Below are 17848 nucleotides of genomic sequence, written 5' to 3' on the forward strand. Positions count from 1 at the left end.
CTACCTTTAAGAGAACATATGGATATTTGCCTGACATAAGTTACATTTATGTGAATCGTCATGAGAGTGAAACAGCTGCAAAAGTCTGACACTGTCTTGTTTTCACCTGGTGTCAAGTTTCATTTTTGTTGCTACTACGGGTTTTGGTTAGACATTGAAAACACATAACATTGGTTTATTGTTTTATTGGTTTATTATATTGACCTCCTACACTCTCCTGGGCAGGCTGCATGTAAACAGCTCATGGCTGACACCTTGATCATTTGATCACATGTTCCCATGTCTGTCCAGATCCTTATTATGAATCCTGTCAGTGGTCTCACTGTGGTGACGGGGACCGGCCTGCCAGGATCGGGACCATCTTCCACGCTGTTCCACCACATTTGGATGACTCGGCCTATCCTCAGCATGCAGGCGACTTTTCCTTTCATACGTTCTCTGTGTCGCACAAACACACAGGTGGGCCGGCCTCGTTGTGGCAGCGTGGGTACTCGGGCTTCAGCTTCGTGACTGAGCTCAGCAGCAGCTGATGACAGGCTGGGAGCTGTTATCATGCAGCGGCTCTCTGCTGCTCTCAGCAGCACCGTCATCATGTCTGACACGTTTTGTGGCGACAGATGCCGTGTTCAGGCTGCAACACATCCTGTCCTGATGATTGTTTTCACTGATACTGCAGTTGTGTTTGCTTATATGTACACATTAAGGTCCTCACAAGTGACCTGGCTAGCTGGCTACTGTCAGTGAGAGTGATCGTGCACAGGGTGGTCATTCCTCCTCCACACGGAGCTGTTAGATGTTGCTCTTCTTAGATTTCCCGTTCCTCCCTTTAGGTGGAAATGTTTGTGTGGCTCTACACACAGGCCAACAGCTCTGTGTGTGTTTATTCAAATGTGATGCATCACTTCCTGTGTTCACGAGGTTTTCTCACAGAAATGTGACAATTGTCAAGAGTTTTATTTCATCCACATCCCTCCAGAAAACTCTGGAATTTTATCATCTAAATAGTGTAAGTGAGTTACAGTGAGTTGAAATTTCTGAGCTTCATATGAACACAGATGTCGGAATTTGGACATTAAACATCCTTAGCAGACATGCTAGCATGTTAGCAGACATGCTAAGGATGTATAACGAGAAAATGAGAAAAGTTTTGCAGCTCAGTGTGAAGATCGCTCCTGTTTCCATCATGTGTCTCGTCCCTTTGGCCAAACTGCTGCTTGTATACGTAACAACATCAGCATCAGAACTGTCTCCTCATGTCTGCTCCGACCAAGTCTGTGCTGGCCTTCTCTGACCTCCTCGGCTGTAGGCCATACCCACCCCAAAACCCCATCCTGCTCTTGGTACAGGCCACGTTGATCTGCCATCACGAACCACCACCATAAAGGCCTCCTAACGTTACACCACTAAGCTCCACTGGCTGCTATCTGCCCACAGAGCAGCTTCTCTTCTAACACATCTAGAATAAACGCTTCCTTTTTTTGACTTCCTTCTATCTCGCTCTCCTTTTACCACAGTTTGCACCGCGCCCTCATCCTCTGACAGCCTTGTGGTGTTTGTAAAGAGCTATTTATTTATAATTACCTTTGCAAAGTAGGTTTAATGTTAATGCTGATTTTATGAGTCACTTTAAAAGCTTTGGCTAAATGAACAAATGTAAATGTAAGGCACTGATTACTTTGCTTCTTAAAATATTCTGTCTTTATTTCCATCACCGCAGGGCTCTGTTTGGGCTCTTATTATTAAAATATGACAGTAAACCAGTGCAGATGAATGCTGTTGTTGAGTCTCATCGTGTGTGAGTGTGATGGTGAGTCTCTCGCATTACAATGAATGATGAGATGATTCTGATCAGTGTTAATTTTGGCAGCAATTTTTTAGTCGAGTAAAATTCTATGACATATTTGTCATAAAATTATTAAGGTTTGATTGTGCAATAAAAACAGGCACAGCTTTAGCTTTTATTTGAAACAGACATCTCTTTATTCTGCACGGTTTGCAAACCGTCTTGTTTGTCTTGACAAACCTGTCCGTGTGTCTGTGCTTCTCCCGTTTTTGTTACCATTCATGAGTACGCCTACTTCCAGCATAGCGGGGTTATGACAAATGTGTGCGTAACGTCCTTACGACGCAGAGAGATCGATTCTGATTGGCTCTCTGCCGCTGTTTTCTGATTCGTCCCTCCCATCCACAAACAAAATTTCCTCTGATTGGATCTCATCTCCACCAATAATTTCATCTTGTTTTTATTCGTTGACGAAAGTGTCGATACATTTCGTCGTCGTTTTTGGCATTGTGCGTTTTCGTCATTTTTATCAGCAAAAAAGGTCGTTAATGAAAACTATGACGAAAATGATTCGTCAACAAAATTAACACTGATTCTGATATTCATACCAAAGCGCAGCAGATGACCTGTAGATGTCACACACACACACACACTGTGCCCTTGTCCCGTTCCAGCCACCTTGTTGTGACCAGTCCAGGTCGATGTGACGCACAGCGTGCATTCATTTCCTGCTGAGCTTTACAGATCGGGCATATGTGAGACTGGTTGCTTCGCTGACTCACGCCATTGAAGTCAAATACCATAGTAGAGCACTTCACTCCAAAGATATAACAAAAAGTGATTACCCTGCTGGAGACTGAGCCTTTCTAATAATACAGTCTGGTTTGGTGGGTCCAGATATACCCAATTATCTGCACTGTAATCTCATCTGAAGTCACTGTCTGTTGTGACTCACCTGTAAGAGGATTATAGGCCATTGATGGATCGTTGTAATAACTGTGACCCTGGGCGGCAGCCACACTGCCGGTGACAACTGTCTGTCAGCACTTCATGTAAGCAGGATTTAAGTCAGATGATGGATGGATCAGCAAGACTGCAGCATAAATAACACCGAAAACACCAAAACTGAAACTCACCATGGGTGTCAGCCACGATGTAACATGACACGTTTGTCCTGTTTTATATTCAAAAAAAGAAGAACCCACTTCCCATCTGCAACACAGCTAGCAGTGAAGTGAATGAAGCCACATCACGTGGTGCTAGCCCCACAAAAACAGATTAAAATGGTGAGAATCTCTACAGCTAAAGGTCACATTGCTGTATTCCTGGCTGTACATGAAGATTTTCATGGATGCTTTTATTGAAGTCAGCAGTGACAAGAAGAGGACAATGAGAGAGAGGGAGAGAGAGAGAGAGAGAGTAAGAAGGGGCGACTTATACCGACTCTCACTGTTAATTCTTTACCTCTGATGCGTAACGTTTGCTCTTTTTATCCAGATAATGATGGATAAATAATCTTAGAGCCTGAGCTGCTGAAGCAGCAGCTGCAGAGAGGAAGAAGAGAGACAGGAGGAAGAGTGGTTCTGCTTGCAGCAGGCACTATGAGGTTAATTTGGAGATGCATTTGCAAAGAGGAAAGGAATTTTATCCTCTGCCCAAGCATGAAAAATTACAAAAAAAATTATACTCATGAATAATTTGTGATTATTCACGAGTGAACTGTGCTTCCATTAACAGCCTTACTTTAACACTGAAGCATCCAGGCAGAGGACACTCTGAAACACATGAGGTTATGGATGCTCTCTACTTTCAAACTTTTGCTTCAACTTTGTGGTTTCGTTACAACTATGGGCTGTAAATGGGAGGACGGCCTCTTTCATTGGGAAGGATTTGTGATGGATGAGCGTGCAGCCCATCAGCGTCCCTGCTGATGTCTGTCTAACGTGAGCGCTGATGTTCCAGCTGCTGGACGCCTTCCACCTTCCACACAGCAGTTTTATGTTTATGCTAGCACTGTAGCTATCACAGGTAGTATCTGTTTATCAGGCCCGAGGCGGGCTGCCTGTGAGCACAGACAAGCAGAACCCACACAAACTCACGTCTGATGTGTTTAGGGAACGATGATGCGTGAAATCTTGTTTAGACAGAGTGTTTGAGTGAAACAGGCTCCTTTTAATTTATTCATCTCCATCACTTTGCACACAGGAGACACAGGTCACAGCATGTTGGAGCTGGAAGGGAGGAAGAAGGGAGTTATAGAGTGTGGTTAAACATCTATTTTTATATGTTATATGTGCTTTATAAGTTTGTTTTTGCAACTCTATGGTTAATTTAAATTGACGAATTTCCCTTTTGTCACGTGGCAGGACGCCTCCCAGACTCACCTGCAGCCAGTCTGCAGTAACATTAGTGGAACATGACCAGATGGCATGTCCTCCAATTTATTTTATATTTGCAATTTTAATGAGGCGACAAAAGAAAGTTACAGTTCCACATAAGAGCTCAACTGTATCCGCTTATTGGTGCGTAAAGTTTTTTTTTCATCAGTTAATGGTGCTCGTGGGAAATACAGTAGAAACTGTCATGGCTGTGCAGAGTCTCAGAAACCCCATAGGAAGACAATGAAACACCGGATCAGCCATCTGGACGCTCCTGAGCGTGAACAGTTCAGAAACACAAACTAACTTAGTGTCTGTTTTTATCAGTGTTTGATCATGTCTTTTGGCCTAGTCATGTGTTTTTGTTTTGGGTTTTTTTTTCACTGTGATCATGTGACTGACTTCACAACAATGAACAAGAGGAGAAGATGGGTCAGATAATCAGACAGATTGTGAATTAACAGCTTCAGGCCCAGACACAGCAAATCAGCATCAAAGAAGGCTGACTGTGGCCTCACGTTGCCTGGGAAGCAGCCATACACAGACTGTATGGACACAGGTGGCAGTAGTCTGTATCCATCACCCTCACTGTGGATCAGTTGTGTTCTTTGGTTTCTTTATTCTAGGCGGCCATGTTTTTGTGAAAATACACACTTGCTTGTTTCTCTTTTTGTGCTCTGCTTCGCCGAGCTGAACTGCCAAAAGGGCTGAGCTCTGCCTCAGATGGGCTGTGCCCTCGATTCAACACGCGCGGTTGGTTTAAAAAAAGTGTCAGAGTGGTGTCGGTGGTGCAATACACACCACAGAAACTGGGGCCATGCTCATTGTTAGCCCGGTGTGTCACATTGATTATGATTAAAAGCTCTTTATTGCTAATAAAAATCATGTAAGTTCCATGCCAGGGGATTGTTTGCTGTTCTCATGCTCGTGTTTCTCTCTTGAACTTTCTTCTGCTGAGGTTTCTGAATGGTGCAGGGTGTGGTGAAACTCGACACAGATGCAGCACAGATCTATCTAAACTCACATTACCTTGTTGTTTACTGACTATCACCTTCTCCATCACTGCTCTGCCATCGCTCCACACAAACTCATCAATCTTCCTTATCCCATGTTTCATCTGACTGCTCCTCTTCTCCTCCTTTCTGCCTCTCTCTCTCGCTCCTCTTTCTCCATCTTTTATTTTGTTTGCACTCTCTCTCCTCCATCTGTCTTGTTCCTCTTTCAGCCCATATACTCCTCTATTTACACCCCACATCTTTCTCTTCTTCTCTGATTAATGCAAACCAAAACAATTCTCTCTTTGCACTGACTTCCTGTTTGTCTTTCTCTTTCTTTTAAGACTAAATTTAGCTTTTTCAAATCACTTTTATGCATTACACTGGTGGCTTGTAGGTTGTACAGATTGTTTCCCGCAGCTAGATACAGAGACATCAGTGCCAGTTAATTCCCTCATTAGTTAGAATGTGGAAGGAAGTGAGTGGCTGATTGTCCTGTGGGGACCTTGATTCCTTTCTCATCCCCAGACACAAAGAGCTCCACATGGAGAAGGTGACTTCAATTGAACAAACCTGAAACACAAACCTTACAAACAGCCCTTTAGAGACAAAATGTCCTGATTCCAAATGTCCTCTGAAGACCTAAGAGCACTGCAAACACACAGGGTAAATACTCAGTTCAGCCTGACCCAGTCACTGTGTCTGCAGCCACTGAGCCGCTCCTCTTTTCTCCCCTCCCCTCCTATTCTTTCCTTCCCCTTCTTCTCCTCTCAGCCTCCGAACTGTGTTTATTGTTGTGTGATTCGTCAGGATGATGCTGGGGCTTTTCCCACCACACTTATGGGAGCTGACACCGAACTGTCCTCCCTCCTGTTTACAACTCATTATGACAGTCAGGCCCCTCTGGGACGCCAGTCTCAGTCTCAGAGCTGTGAGGACTGGAGGAGCAGCCCGAGTGTCGTCTCCGATGCTGCTGGCCCCTTCTGAGAGTTGTATTTTAAATGGTCTGTTAATTTGAGATGGGCACCGAAGTGATCACCTCCTCTCTAAACATCCTGAAGGATTCATGTCAGGGTAGTATAAAAGTCCTCTTATCTAATCTCATCTCTTATCTGTGCTGCTGTATAGATACTGAGTCCGCTGTAAAGCTGTTTTCTTTTCTATAAAAGTTGCCAGTAAAAAGTGAAAAGCTTGTATCAACACTAAAGACAAAGCTGGAGCTGGTGGTGCTGGTTAGAAAACCTGGATTTTTTTTACGATGGCAGATAATGTTTATCGTTTCCATAAACGTCAGCTGCTGTGCTGCGTTCTGTTGGTTTTTTTGCTGCGTATTTCTCATTACAAACATGGCTGGTGCCATCAGGGAGGTCCGCCGAACCAATAACTGTGTGGAAATATACTGCGTGTCAGCTGGGTATACTGAGCATGGCTCCCTGATGGAGAGTTTTTATGACGATTCACAGAAAACAGCTTGACTGCAAGGTGATAGACACTCTGAAAGAGCAAATATCCACTTTACTTAGCAGTACACATGGACAGGGGCCACAGTGAGGTCCATGGTTATTTAATAAGCAGTTAAACAAGAGAAAGCAACATTACCACTGGGTTCATGAACCACAGCCTCATGGCTAAATGCCTGTAAACAGTCAATCGTGAGTGTTGGAGATCCAAGAAAGTCTCAGGTGTCTAACAGTCTATCCTCATTAGAAAAGGGCAAACAGACACCTGATTAAAGGTGCCTGTACCGCCAACATCTACAACGTGTATAGTGACACAGGGGTAGAGAAGATTGAAGCAAGGCATCTGGACTTGTAGAGTTTTCAAATAGTGACACAGGCATTTATGCGTCAGGCAGTATGTTCCTGTCTCCATGTTAGCCATCCAAAATGGCTTTTTGGTATCTAAGGAGTGCCTTTCTTCAAATTTGACTTAAAGGTAGGGTGGGAGATTTCATTCTGATGCACTTTTTGTTAAATTAGTGTAACTTCTCTTTACAATCCGATAGCAACCAATTAGTTCGTCAGTTTCGCTTTAAAACGAACAATATGAATCATCTGTGGAAGCTATAAAACACTAAAAACATCAGCCAATCCTCTGGGGTGGACCCTGTGCGGAGTATTGGCTGGTTGTCAGTCTCTTCCTGCTCTGTGCACACCAGAGAGGTAAGTGCATGATGGCCGAAGTCACAGACTGGTTGGGAGGCGTGGCTTCAGGGTGAACTTGAGAGAAAAGGGGCGTGTGTTTACTTTAAAAATCTGGCTGACTCACTGAGTTTTCAAAATCTCCTACCCTAGCTTTAAATGTTGAACTTGTATATATCTTAGGAATCTGGAAGGACAGGGACTTCACATGGCTCAGGTGGCAGAGCGATGGTCCACTGACTGTAAAGTTGGTGGTTTAAACTCCTTGGGCAAAACCTCTTAAACCTCTTGTAGACCTCTTAAAATGATCAGGGATCCGTTGGATTGCTAGATGGCTGATTGATACATACAGGTTCATAACTCATCGTTAATGGCATCTGTACTTGTGGTTGGGGTTAACCATAAAACTACATGGTTAGGTTTACCTAAAGATTTTTTTAAAGGTACCTCAGCAAGGTTCCAGAAACATTGGCACCGTATTTCCTGGTTCCTGGTGATAATCGGCCTGCCTGTCTTTGCATGAGCTGACCTGCTTCATAAGACACACTGGCTAAGAGGGTAGTTTTTAACAGGGTGGTGTATGACAAGCTGCAGTCGACTGTAAGCTGAAACTCACCATCACTCATTTCTTATTCAATTGTGATTATTTATAGCAGCAGATACAATTCAGAACAACTCCAGTTACTGGTGACAGACACTGCTCAAATTTCAGTGGTCAGGCTAAAACAATTGGTATGGCATCCTGTTGCATTAGACATGGTAGGGACTAACTGCTGGACTATGAGAACTGCCTGTTCAGCCAGCACAATAGCAGCACCCACACCCCCCCGTCTCTGTTTACACTGGAGCTGTTCAGCCACAGAAGGCATGCTTACAGGCCCGATGCAAAATCAATCAAGTCTCTAAATCCATCATTAGAATTTAGGCTAAGTTTTAAAGTGTTGCTTTTATATTCTGCTTTTCTAATATTTGTAATACAATCTATATGTGTACCTTACCCTGTAAACCATCTGTGCTTGTCGGTGAGAGCTGTGGAGGCAGCTGCATCCTTCTGTCAGTGTCTGGCTGCTTAACAGCCACCTCCACACTTCTCAGCCGTTTCCCTGCCAATTTATCTGTGAGCCACGAGGAGCAGAACATCACAGCATCTCCTCCAGAGCTGATTTACTGTCACCTTGCTCATGTCGGCTTTCTGCTCCACTACGTTACATAACTGTCAGATCCACAGAAATGGACGCTTTTATTTTAGAAAGAAGATAAATAAACAACAACAGGCACAGACTGAGGATAAACCCTTTGCCTTCAGCACACGGAGCTTTAGAAATGTCTTACTGGGCACTGTAGATGTTTCTGGGAAGGGTGGAAACATAATGCTCTCATCCTTTGTTTCCAAAACTCCATTCAGTCCCCCAAAGACCTTCAAAGTCCTCCTCAAATATTCCCTATAGACTCTGCTCTTTTAACATTTATAAAAAAAGTTTTATGACGAAAATAACCGTCAGTCATGTCACTGTTCTGCTCTCATAGGAAAGCTAAATATAGGTAAACAGTTTGGATAGATTCCAATGGGGAAGGTGTCAGGCATACACAACATGGCACCCAATTATCTAAGAAGTTCTTCTCCATCCATCCATCATCCATTAACCCGCCTCGTCCTGCAGTGCAGGGTCACAGGTAGCTGGAGGGGCAACATACAGACAGACAAACATTCACACTCACAAGCACACCTATAGGCAATTTAGTGTGACCTAATTGACCTAACAAACACGTCATTAGAATGTGGGAGGAACCGGAGGAAACCCATGGAGGCACAGGGAGAACGTGCAAACTCCACACAGAGAGGCCACCGTGCAGCTTTATGGCTGCTTATAGAGGATGTACAACATCCCAGCAGTGGTGGGAATGCTGCATTGTCTCAGTCTCTAGTGTACTATGCATGCTTTAATCATGCAAATCATTCGATTCGGAAAGTTAAAAAAACAAGAAATTAATATGACTTTTAGACATGAAAATCTATATTGTTTTCATTTAAAACATCTGTTTGTGGAACGTGTTGCATAACCAGCTGGTCAAAAGGACTTCAGTCACATGTGTTAAATCCATTGTGTTGCTATGGAAGTATTTTGCAAAACAGGACCATATAGACGGTTTGACGTCATCTAGTGTGATTGAAATCCCTGGAGCTGTCCCAGGCCAGTACAGGCTGCCTGTACAGCAGAGCTGCTGACAGAACGCAGGATACATCAGACACCTGTTTCTGACTTTCATGGCTGAGCTCTCAGTGCACCGCAGTAAAACAAGGTGATAATGAACTCGCTGAACCTCGGCACACTTGGGAAGATATGATCAAAATCATTATAAATATCGGGGAAGTTGAGGTCGGGAACACAAGGAAGTGGGTGGTGGACCGATAACAACAGGGATCCATGATGACCCGGCTGACATCAGCTGCTGTCTAATGACCGCTTTGGCTCCAGCTCAAGTTCTTATTGTTTATCAGAGCTCGACTTTGAAAAGGGCAACATTTTAAAGGAACTTTTTTTTGTCACAAATATCAATAGCAATCAATCATTCATTAGGCCGTGAAGCTGTCCAGGATCATTACCTACCACATATCCAGATGTGATGCCTTGTAATGAGTGTAACATTCTTTTAAACTCTCATGTGTCCTCGGCATCTATTGTAAGTGTCCGAACAATCTGAGCAGGCCTCACAGACAGGAAGCCGGCTGTAATACCAAAACTGTGACCATATATAGTCAATAGAAATTTAAAGATGGCTTCTTGGTGTCCTGAAGATGAGTTTATAGAAGCAGTGTGGAGGCTCTGTCAGTCACTATCTCAGCATAACTCCCAGTTTATGATGCCTCAGGAGACCAGTGGTGCCACCCACCTGTCACTCAAAGTAGTCCCACCTTTAATTAAGACATTACTTTAAGCTTTAATCAAATAAAACATGTTTATTCCTGCAACAACTTTTGACATTATGGAAGTCTATGGAGCTAGCCTCAAGTGGCCATTTGAGGAACTGCAGTTTTTGTACCTGGTTGTCTAGAGGTCACAGACTTCAGATCACTGGACTGTGTGTGTGTGTGTGTCCGGGACCTGACCGTCTTGTTTTGTGAAGTGCAGGAGGTGTGTTGACATGTTTGATAGCATTACTCTCTTCCTGCTTCCACTGTTTGACTGTCAACAGGAAGGTTTGGCTAACAGCCATGCAGTTACTGCCAAAACACAGATCTGCACACACACACACACACACACATGAACACAGGTGTGTTCATATACACTTTGAAATCCCATCATTTTTGCACAGCCTTCCTGTACTCTTAATTATTAAACAACTTGTATTAAAAAATAGATCCTACTTGTGTAGAGAAATGTTGACCAAGAAACACAATAATTCAAATAACAAACAAAACCACAGCACAGGCAGATATTAGGAAGAGAAAACAGTGTTTGTGTTGTTCACATCCATCATACTTGTGTCCACAGCATCAGCTTTGACCTACATTTCTCTTGTTAAGACACTCCTACTTCACACAAAGTGACTGTTTGTTATTGATGTTTTCAGGGAAATCTTTAGCTGGATGATAATGGAGGCCGAAAATTGATAACCGAGTTGCACAAATGCTCAATGAGAGGTTGAAACTACTAAAAGTTCATGAAAGACACACTGTGGAGTCTTGTGTATATTATCTCACATTAGATCTCACACTGGCTAAAACTCCTGAATGCCCATTGTGCAGCAGGTTTTTAACATTCTGAATCCATCAGCTGTTAGACTCTGTTACACCCTCACACCACAGGCAGAGACAAAACACTCTGCTCTTATTTAATAGTAACAAACCATACATCGGGGTTGCAAAGTGCGTATGAGTATTTTATAAGAATATACTGACTCTGTGAACCCTGTCTCCTCAGACATGTGATGTGAAACACTGATCTACACTGTGGTTAGTAATTATATCTCTCTATGGTTATCATGTGGTGATAACAAACACCTTATCAAACCACACATTCAGTGACTTTGAGTGACGTCAGCTTTGACTTGGAGTATCTCTGACTGGTTTGCACATCATATCTGATAGTATCCTGTTTGTTGTTCCCTGTCACCGGTTGAACTGTGAGTGTTTGATTGTGTGGACAAAGAACAGGACGCAGCAAAATGTGAACAATAGAAAGGACAGTAGCAGGGAAATGAAAGGGAGAACAGAACAAATGTCCGGGACAAGGTGAGGCCTTTCAGCTGTGTGTGTGTGTGTGTGTGTGACTTACTTATGTTATGTGGACTTGTTTGTTTCTACAGTCACACTGTGATTGATCCATGACATAGGGACAAATACTGCATTTAATGTTATAGAGCTTGGTCTACTCAAAGCTATGCTAAAGATCAGCATGTAGTGAGGGGGCTTAAGATGAAGGGAAGTTAGTGTAAGTGATGGAAACGTGTGTGTGTGTGTGTGTGTGTGTGTGTGTGTGTGCGTGTGTGTGTGTGTGTGTGTGTGTCAGTACCAGCATGCCTTGACCCAAACCTCTGGCAGCAGATCAGACACTTTTGGGTTGCACACAACAGCACAAGTTGACAGACGCCTTCATTGTACAGACACACACACGCACACACACTGACACACACACACACACACACTAATTCCTAATTACTAATAAGCCTGTTGAGCCTCTTTCCAGCTGTGAACTGTGGCCTCAAACCTTCAGTCTCTGCAGAATTGTTGGCTACAACATGAAATATGAACCTGTTGTTCATCATGTTTTTAAAACACACATGGCTACACTTATTGAAATGTACATTTTTAAAACTTTCTCTTCAACTTCATGCAGACTTTACACACAGTTGTCTGAGTAAATTAACACACATGGAGGCATGGCTTCATCCTGCTCTTAAAGTGAGAATAAGAAGAGAACAAAGCTGTGTGAGTCTGTCACTGCACGCTGCAGGTGTGTGTGATAGTCTGCTGTAAATGTAATTGAGTGTCAGAAACAGGGTGTTTGATTGCCTGTGACAGTGTTACACACCCGACAAAGACCCGCAGAGAGTTGTGTTGTTGTTCCCATTGCATGCGAACACGGAGTGATAAATATCTCTAATTGACAGAACAAACCACATTTCTGGCAAAGGAGTAGACAAAGATAACACAAGAGATGTTTGCTACACACTCAGAAACAAACCCCCGTCACCATGGGTTAGTCACTCCACCTTTGCAAATCAGGACTGACAGCGTGCCCTTGAGCCAGACACAAAACCCGGCATCCTACACTGTAGCTGCTGCACACAGCTTAAAACTGCCCTGACTGAATTTTACATGTATTTAATGAGAAGCCCTCCACACACACACACAGGGTAGGACCTACACAGTGATAAGGATGGCTGGCAGTGGTTTTGTCTCTGGCATGTGCTCCTGCTGTTTTATCTAATGAGGAAGTGAAGCCTCTCTCTGTGGTGCTCAGTGGTGACAGATGTGATCGCAGCACTTTGATTGTCGAGCACTGAGCCTGCAGAGTGAAGGAGACCTTTCTAGAAACACTGGGATTACCGTCTGTAGTGTCTTTTTTTCCTCTCTTAAACTTGTTTTTGTAAAACTCATGCCTGTGAAGTTTCATAAAGTTTAATAAACCAACAGCCTTTTTTAGTTGCGCTGCATTCAGGAGTCAGCTGAGACACCGCTGGCCTGTTTTGATGTATTGAGATTAGATCTGAGAAGTTGTGACCCACTCGTAGCTTGTGTGTTTCCCCCAACAAAGATTTTTCGACAAGGTTAAAATGTTCTGATTTACTGTAACACTCCCACTCATGCTGCTTTGCATCATGTTTTTCTGCAGCTGACGACACAGTCCAGAGTCACGGTGCCACATGTCATGACTAACGGTTAAAGCAGCGCACGTGTTGACAGGCAGCTCTGTGTTGACGTCCCGGACTGTAACCAGGAAGTGATGCTTTACTGCTTCACAGTTATCCAGTAGTACAAGTACAAGTAGAAGGTGTTTGATTGTGAACTGTGACATCACAGGACATTGTTTTTTCCCCAAAGGCCTAAATAACATCGAGTGACTAATGTGCTGATGACTTTAATGGCCTCACTACACTGTGCGATTTTTAGCGATCTTATAAGAGCATTGCATGACACACTATGCGACGTGGATCTAATAAACTCTGGTACGACGTCAAGTTTGATGCGTGCAGATCACTGAATCGCAGGCGATCACAAGTTACGACGTACGTCAACATGCGAGGAGGAGGAAGACGTGGATGTGGGGTGACAGGTTGTAGCAGCTGTCACACTGTGAGTCAGTCATCCTAAATTTCTGACACCGCTAGAATTTTAACTCAGCTTATCTTTGGTCGCAAGACGTTGACAACGGCCGTCGTGGAACCTGCCTCACAGTGGGACGTAAGACCACCGATTTAGAGCCACGACCAAAGATATCTCCACGATTCTCCTACGATGCTCGTCTTTTGTCTGCGACAGCCCAAAGTCGCACAGTGTAAACTGGGTTTAGGTAAAGATTGGGGCTTTTCTAACATTAATAGATATGTGCACAGAAGGAATTTGTCAGAGCCTCATACCACGCTTGTGATGATGAAGTGTCTGAGAAACACGTGCTTCATGTTTCATGTAAAACTTAACACTTGGCTTATTTCTGTGTTTTTTGGCCCTTCGCTGCCTCCTTACCGTTCCCTGTTCCCTGTGCTCTGAGTTTGTTTTCCCATCAGCGTTTTAAATGGGCTGTACCTTTGTTTGGGCCCTATGGTGTTGTTCTTCCTAAAGCTCTCCTTTTTGTTAGTTACTTTCCTTCATTTGGGTCCTGTTTTTTTTAACACTCACAGCCCTTCATGTTCCTCTGAGGATTTTTGTTATTTATTTCCATCATAAGTAGTGGTCGGAACTTAAAGGCGCTTGTAACGCCCAGTGTTTGTGTAACTAGCACTCTGACTCTGGAGAGCCTGGAGCAAACCATCCATGCTTTGTTGGTCCTCACACTGTAATAAAACCTATAATGTAAGGCAATCATCTCATTTTAAGATTCATATACAATCAATCAATCAATCAAATTAAAATAGGATTACATTTTCACGGTGAACTCTTGCCTGGCCTGTTCATTGTATTGCTGACATCCAGATATGTCTTTCCAGGTTCAAACACTTTAAATCTGTTTGTCTGGGACGAAGCTGAAATGTACATAAACTGTGAGGGGAAGCTATTCACACTGCTTTAAATATATTTAGGTAAAGTAACTGGAAGCACATGTGGACCGTTCTATGAAAACATCAGGCTGATCCAACATGTATAAACAGAGTCTGAGCTCGGGCTGGATGATGAGAAATCGAGACAGAAACCGAACCGCCACCCTTCTCGCTCTCTTTCTTGTTCACTGCTGTACCACCATCGGCTCATGTCTCTGTGGAGGCTTACATAATGCTAATAGTGCGTCTCAGGCTCTCGGTTTGCACACTCTGCAAGGTCTTCTTGTGCCTGATCAGTGTGTCAGCTTGTTCTGTGTTATCATACCAGATGTTAGAGAGCCTATGCAGGAATGCCACCCAGATAAAGAGCTGCAGCCTCACTGCACACTTCACTCCTCTTCCTCCATCACAGATTGTTTTTACCTCTGGATGTTTGGGGCAGCAGAATTCAATATATCAGAGGACTATACATAATCCTTGCAGATTGTAGTGTGGGTATGAGGTGTGCAAACTTTGAATAAGGAACACAGGAAATAAATACAGGAAATGTAAACCTCTATGATTATGATGAGTGGAGATGGTCGCTTAACGTCTGGTGAGCCTGAGCAGGCAGAATGGGGCGAGATCAAAGTTTTGGCTCAGCAGATTTTCTATTTATTGAAATAGGGTTATGAAAGTACTGGAAAAATATATGTAATCAATGAGGTGTATTATATGTTTAAATATGTTTTTAATAATACATATATTTATAGAACTTTTCAGGACAAACAGAACACATTTGAACTCTGGCAGACATACAGTACGTGGCTACTCAGATGCTAATTTTCACACCGCGTAAAATAATGTCTCATATTGGTCAGTAACAGCTAACAGCTAGTTAAAGGCTAAAAATCAATAATATGCCACATAACTAAAGGAAGTGGTCCTTTCAAAGTGTGTATTATGAACACAAAACTCAATAAAACTAAGACTGAGCAGAAAGAAATGAGAGTGTTAGATTGTTTTTTGTTGGTTGAAATGGTTTTCTGAGGATTCAGTTTTGATATGACGCTGAAACTCATCAGAAGATCAACATTTAAAGATTTGCAGCATTATTATTTTAAATCACCGGCTGGTCCTGTGGTTATCTTGTAAATATTGGTACTTTTATTTTACTCTTTGCAAAGGTTGGAACTGTTTTATTAGTTTTATACATGATAAATCAAAGTTTCCTGTTGTAGAAAACTATCCTAATGCAACACTTTCTGTGTGTGTGTCTCTCTCTCTCTCTGCAGATATACATCAGCTCAGGAGTGACGGCCTGTCAGAGTGCTGAACCTCGGAAAAGTCATTCTCTCTTTTAATGGGGAGCATCCCTCAGGAGTTTTGTGTGTCATCGGGACCTTGAGACACACACACACACAGTGATGTTCAGCCTCATCACTCTCACAGCAGACCTGGCAGACCTCTAATCTCTAAAAGATTGATGAGGTCTTGTCCAAGCGCAGGAGGCCTGGCACAGCGCCGATAAGGCAGCTTTCATTTCACCAGCTTTTATTCATCGCTTCTACCTTTCTTCTCTTTCACGCTGCACTGAGGGACACAGCCAGGGGCCTGGCTATGAAGCACGAGAGGGGATTATGACATGCCAAGGCCCCTGGTTGAGAAGGACAGTGTTTTAAGAACCATGAAATGTCCCAGATCTGTGTTCTTCCATTGCTCCTCGTCAGACTGCTGTGTGGTAGCTGATCAGGACGCCGGAGTCGGCATGTCACTGTCAAACTGCAGGAGCCGGAATATGGTGAAACTACAGAGGGGAAAAACACAAAGCTGAGAGTAACTAAACTCACACCAGCCTCACACAGGACAATGTGCAACATCTCCTTCTGTGATGTGGACAGTAAGGTGGACCAGTTCTTCCAGCCCACGCTCTACATCATTGTGATTGTTCTGGGGCTGCCCACAAACTGCATGGCCCTGTGGGCTGCCTACATGCAGGTGAGATGGAGACACTAAAACCCATATGCATACTCCACCGGGCTCCCACTGCGCATTAGTATTACACTAAACAAGAAAACATGGCAGCTGACTGGACAAACCAAACGTCAATCAAATCACAAGCTAACGTTACCCATCCAGGACTACACATCCCGTATAGGACAGGTTGATAAGGCTCTTTTAAGTAGCTGCTGTGAATATACAATAGACGATTTATAGAAACACCCTGTTTACCTGACCTGGGGGAGGCATGTATTCATGGTGAATAATGCCTGTCACTTACATGACTCTCTCTGTGGCTAATATGTCCTGCTTGCTAGATATGGTCGACAGCCCCTGGGATATTTTCCCATCCAGCATCAAACATGTCCAGTGTTTTCCCACAGACTGTCAGTTTGCATTGGCAGCAGCAGGATGGATTGTTATTGACTTTTCATTCAAGCAGTTCATATTTTTCATGATCAGAAGTGACATATTTGGAGATGTGTCAGGTTTTTAGATGACTGTTTGTCTTCCAGTTCAACATCAGTTTGTACAGTTCAGCTTGCATACACACAAATATAGTTACCCAAAGATGCAATAAACTACTGGCAGTGGCCTGAACTAAATCCAGAACATGAACACATGTAGTGTGCTGTTTATTTATTGGGTGCCTGAATATTAATATTAACGTTGTGCGCTCTAGTGCTGACCAATAAAATTCTGAAAATGCCCCTCCCACTATTTGGCCATCCCTCATTTGCATTTTATGTTTTATTGTTTGAATCAAAAGGAGACAGACACTCTGTTCTCTCCCTCACCACAGGTACGCCAACGTAATGAGCTCGGCATCTACCTGATCAACCTGTCAGTGGCCGACCTCCTCTACATTATCACTCTTCCTCTGTGGATCGACTACTTCCTGCAGCGGGATGACTGGATCCACGGTCAGGAGAGCTGCAAGCTGTTTGGCTTTATCTTCTATACTAATATCTATGTCAGCATTGCCTTCCTGTGCTGTATATCACTGGACAGGTACCTGGCTGTGGCTTACCCTCTGCGCTTCGCTAAGGTTCGACGGATCAAAACAGGTACATGAAACAGGTTGTTTTTTTTCTAGACCACAGAAACAACTGAGGTTGTATGAATACAGTGCATGTAAATTGTTTTTTTTTACTGCCTTTTATTATGTTTAATGTTGGGCATGGGTCTGTTTGAAGCCAGACTAAAACCTAATCTAGTCTTAAATACAGCTGAAAATAAAAATTAGGTGATGTTACCGATGGATCCAAAGCAACTTCCAGTTGTGTCACAAACTGCAGTTCCACCTTTGACCTCTGGGGTCTGGCTGCAAAAGTGAGCCAATCCCTATAGACCTCCATGTTAAAATGTTTT

At 43.3% G+C, this 17848-nt stretch overlaps 1 protein-coding gene across 1 annotated transcript in view; it reads left to right on the forward strand.

Moving 5' to 3' along the window:
- gpr4 (G protein-coupled receptor 4) overlaps positions 1-17848 on the forward strand; it is a 32020-nt gene that overhangs the window by 10714 nt on the left and 3458 nt on the right. Inside the window, exons 2-3 of the mRNA XM_028420538.1 lie at positions 15772-16474; positions 17280-17544. Of these exons, the coding sequence (XP_028276339.1) occupies positions 16346-16474; positions 17280-17544 (394 nt within the window). The 5' untranslated portion in view covers positions 15772-16345. The remainder of the gene's footprint in view (positions 1-15771; positions 16475-17279; positions 17545-17848) is intronic.

Source organism: Parambassis ranga, chromosome 13 (genome assembly GCF_900634625.1).
Source record: "Parambassis ranga chromosome 13, fParRan2.1, whole genome shotgun sequence".
NCBI classification, from domain to species: Eukaryota; Metazoa; Chordata; class Actinopteri; family Ambassidae; genus Parambassis; species Parambassis ranga.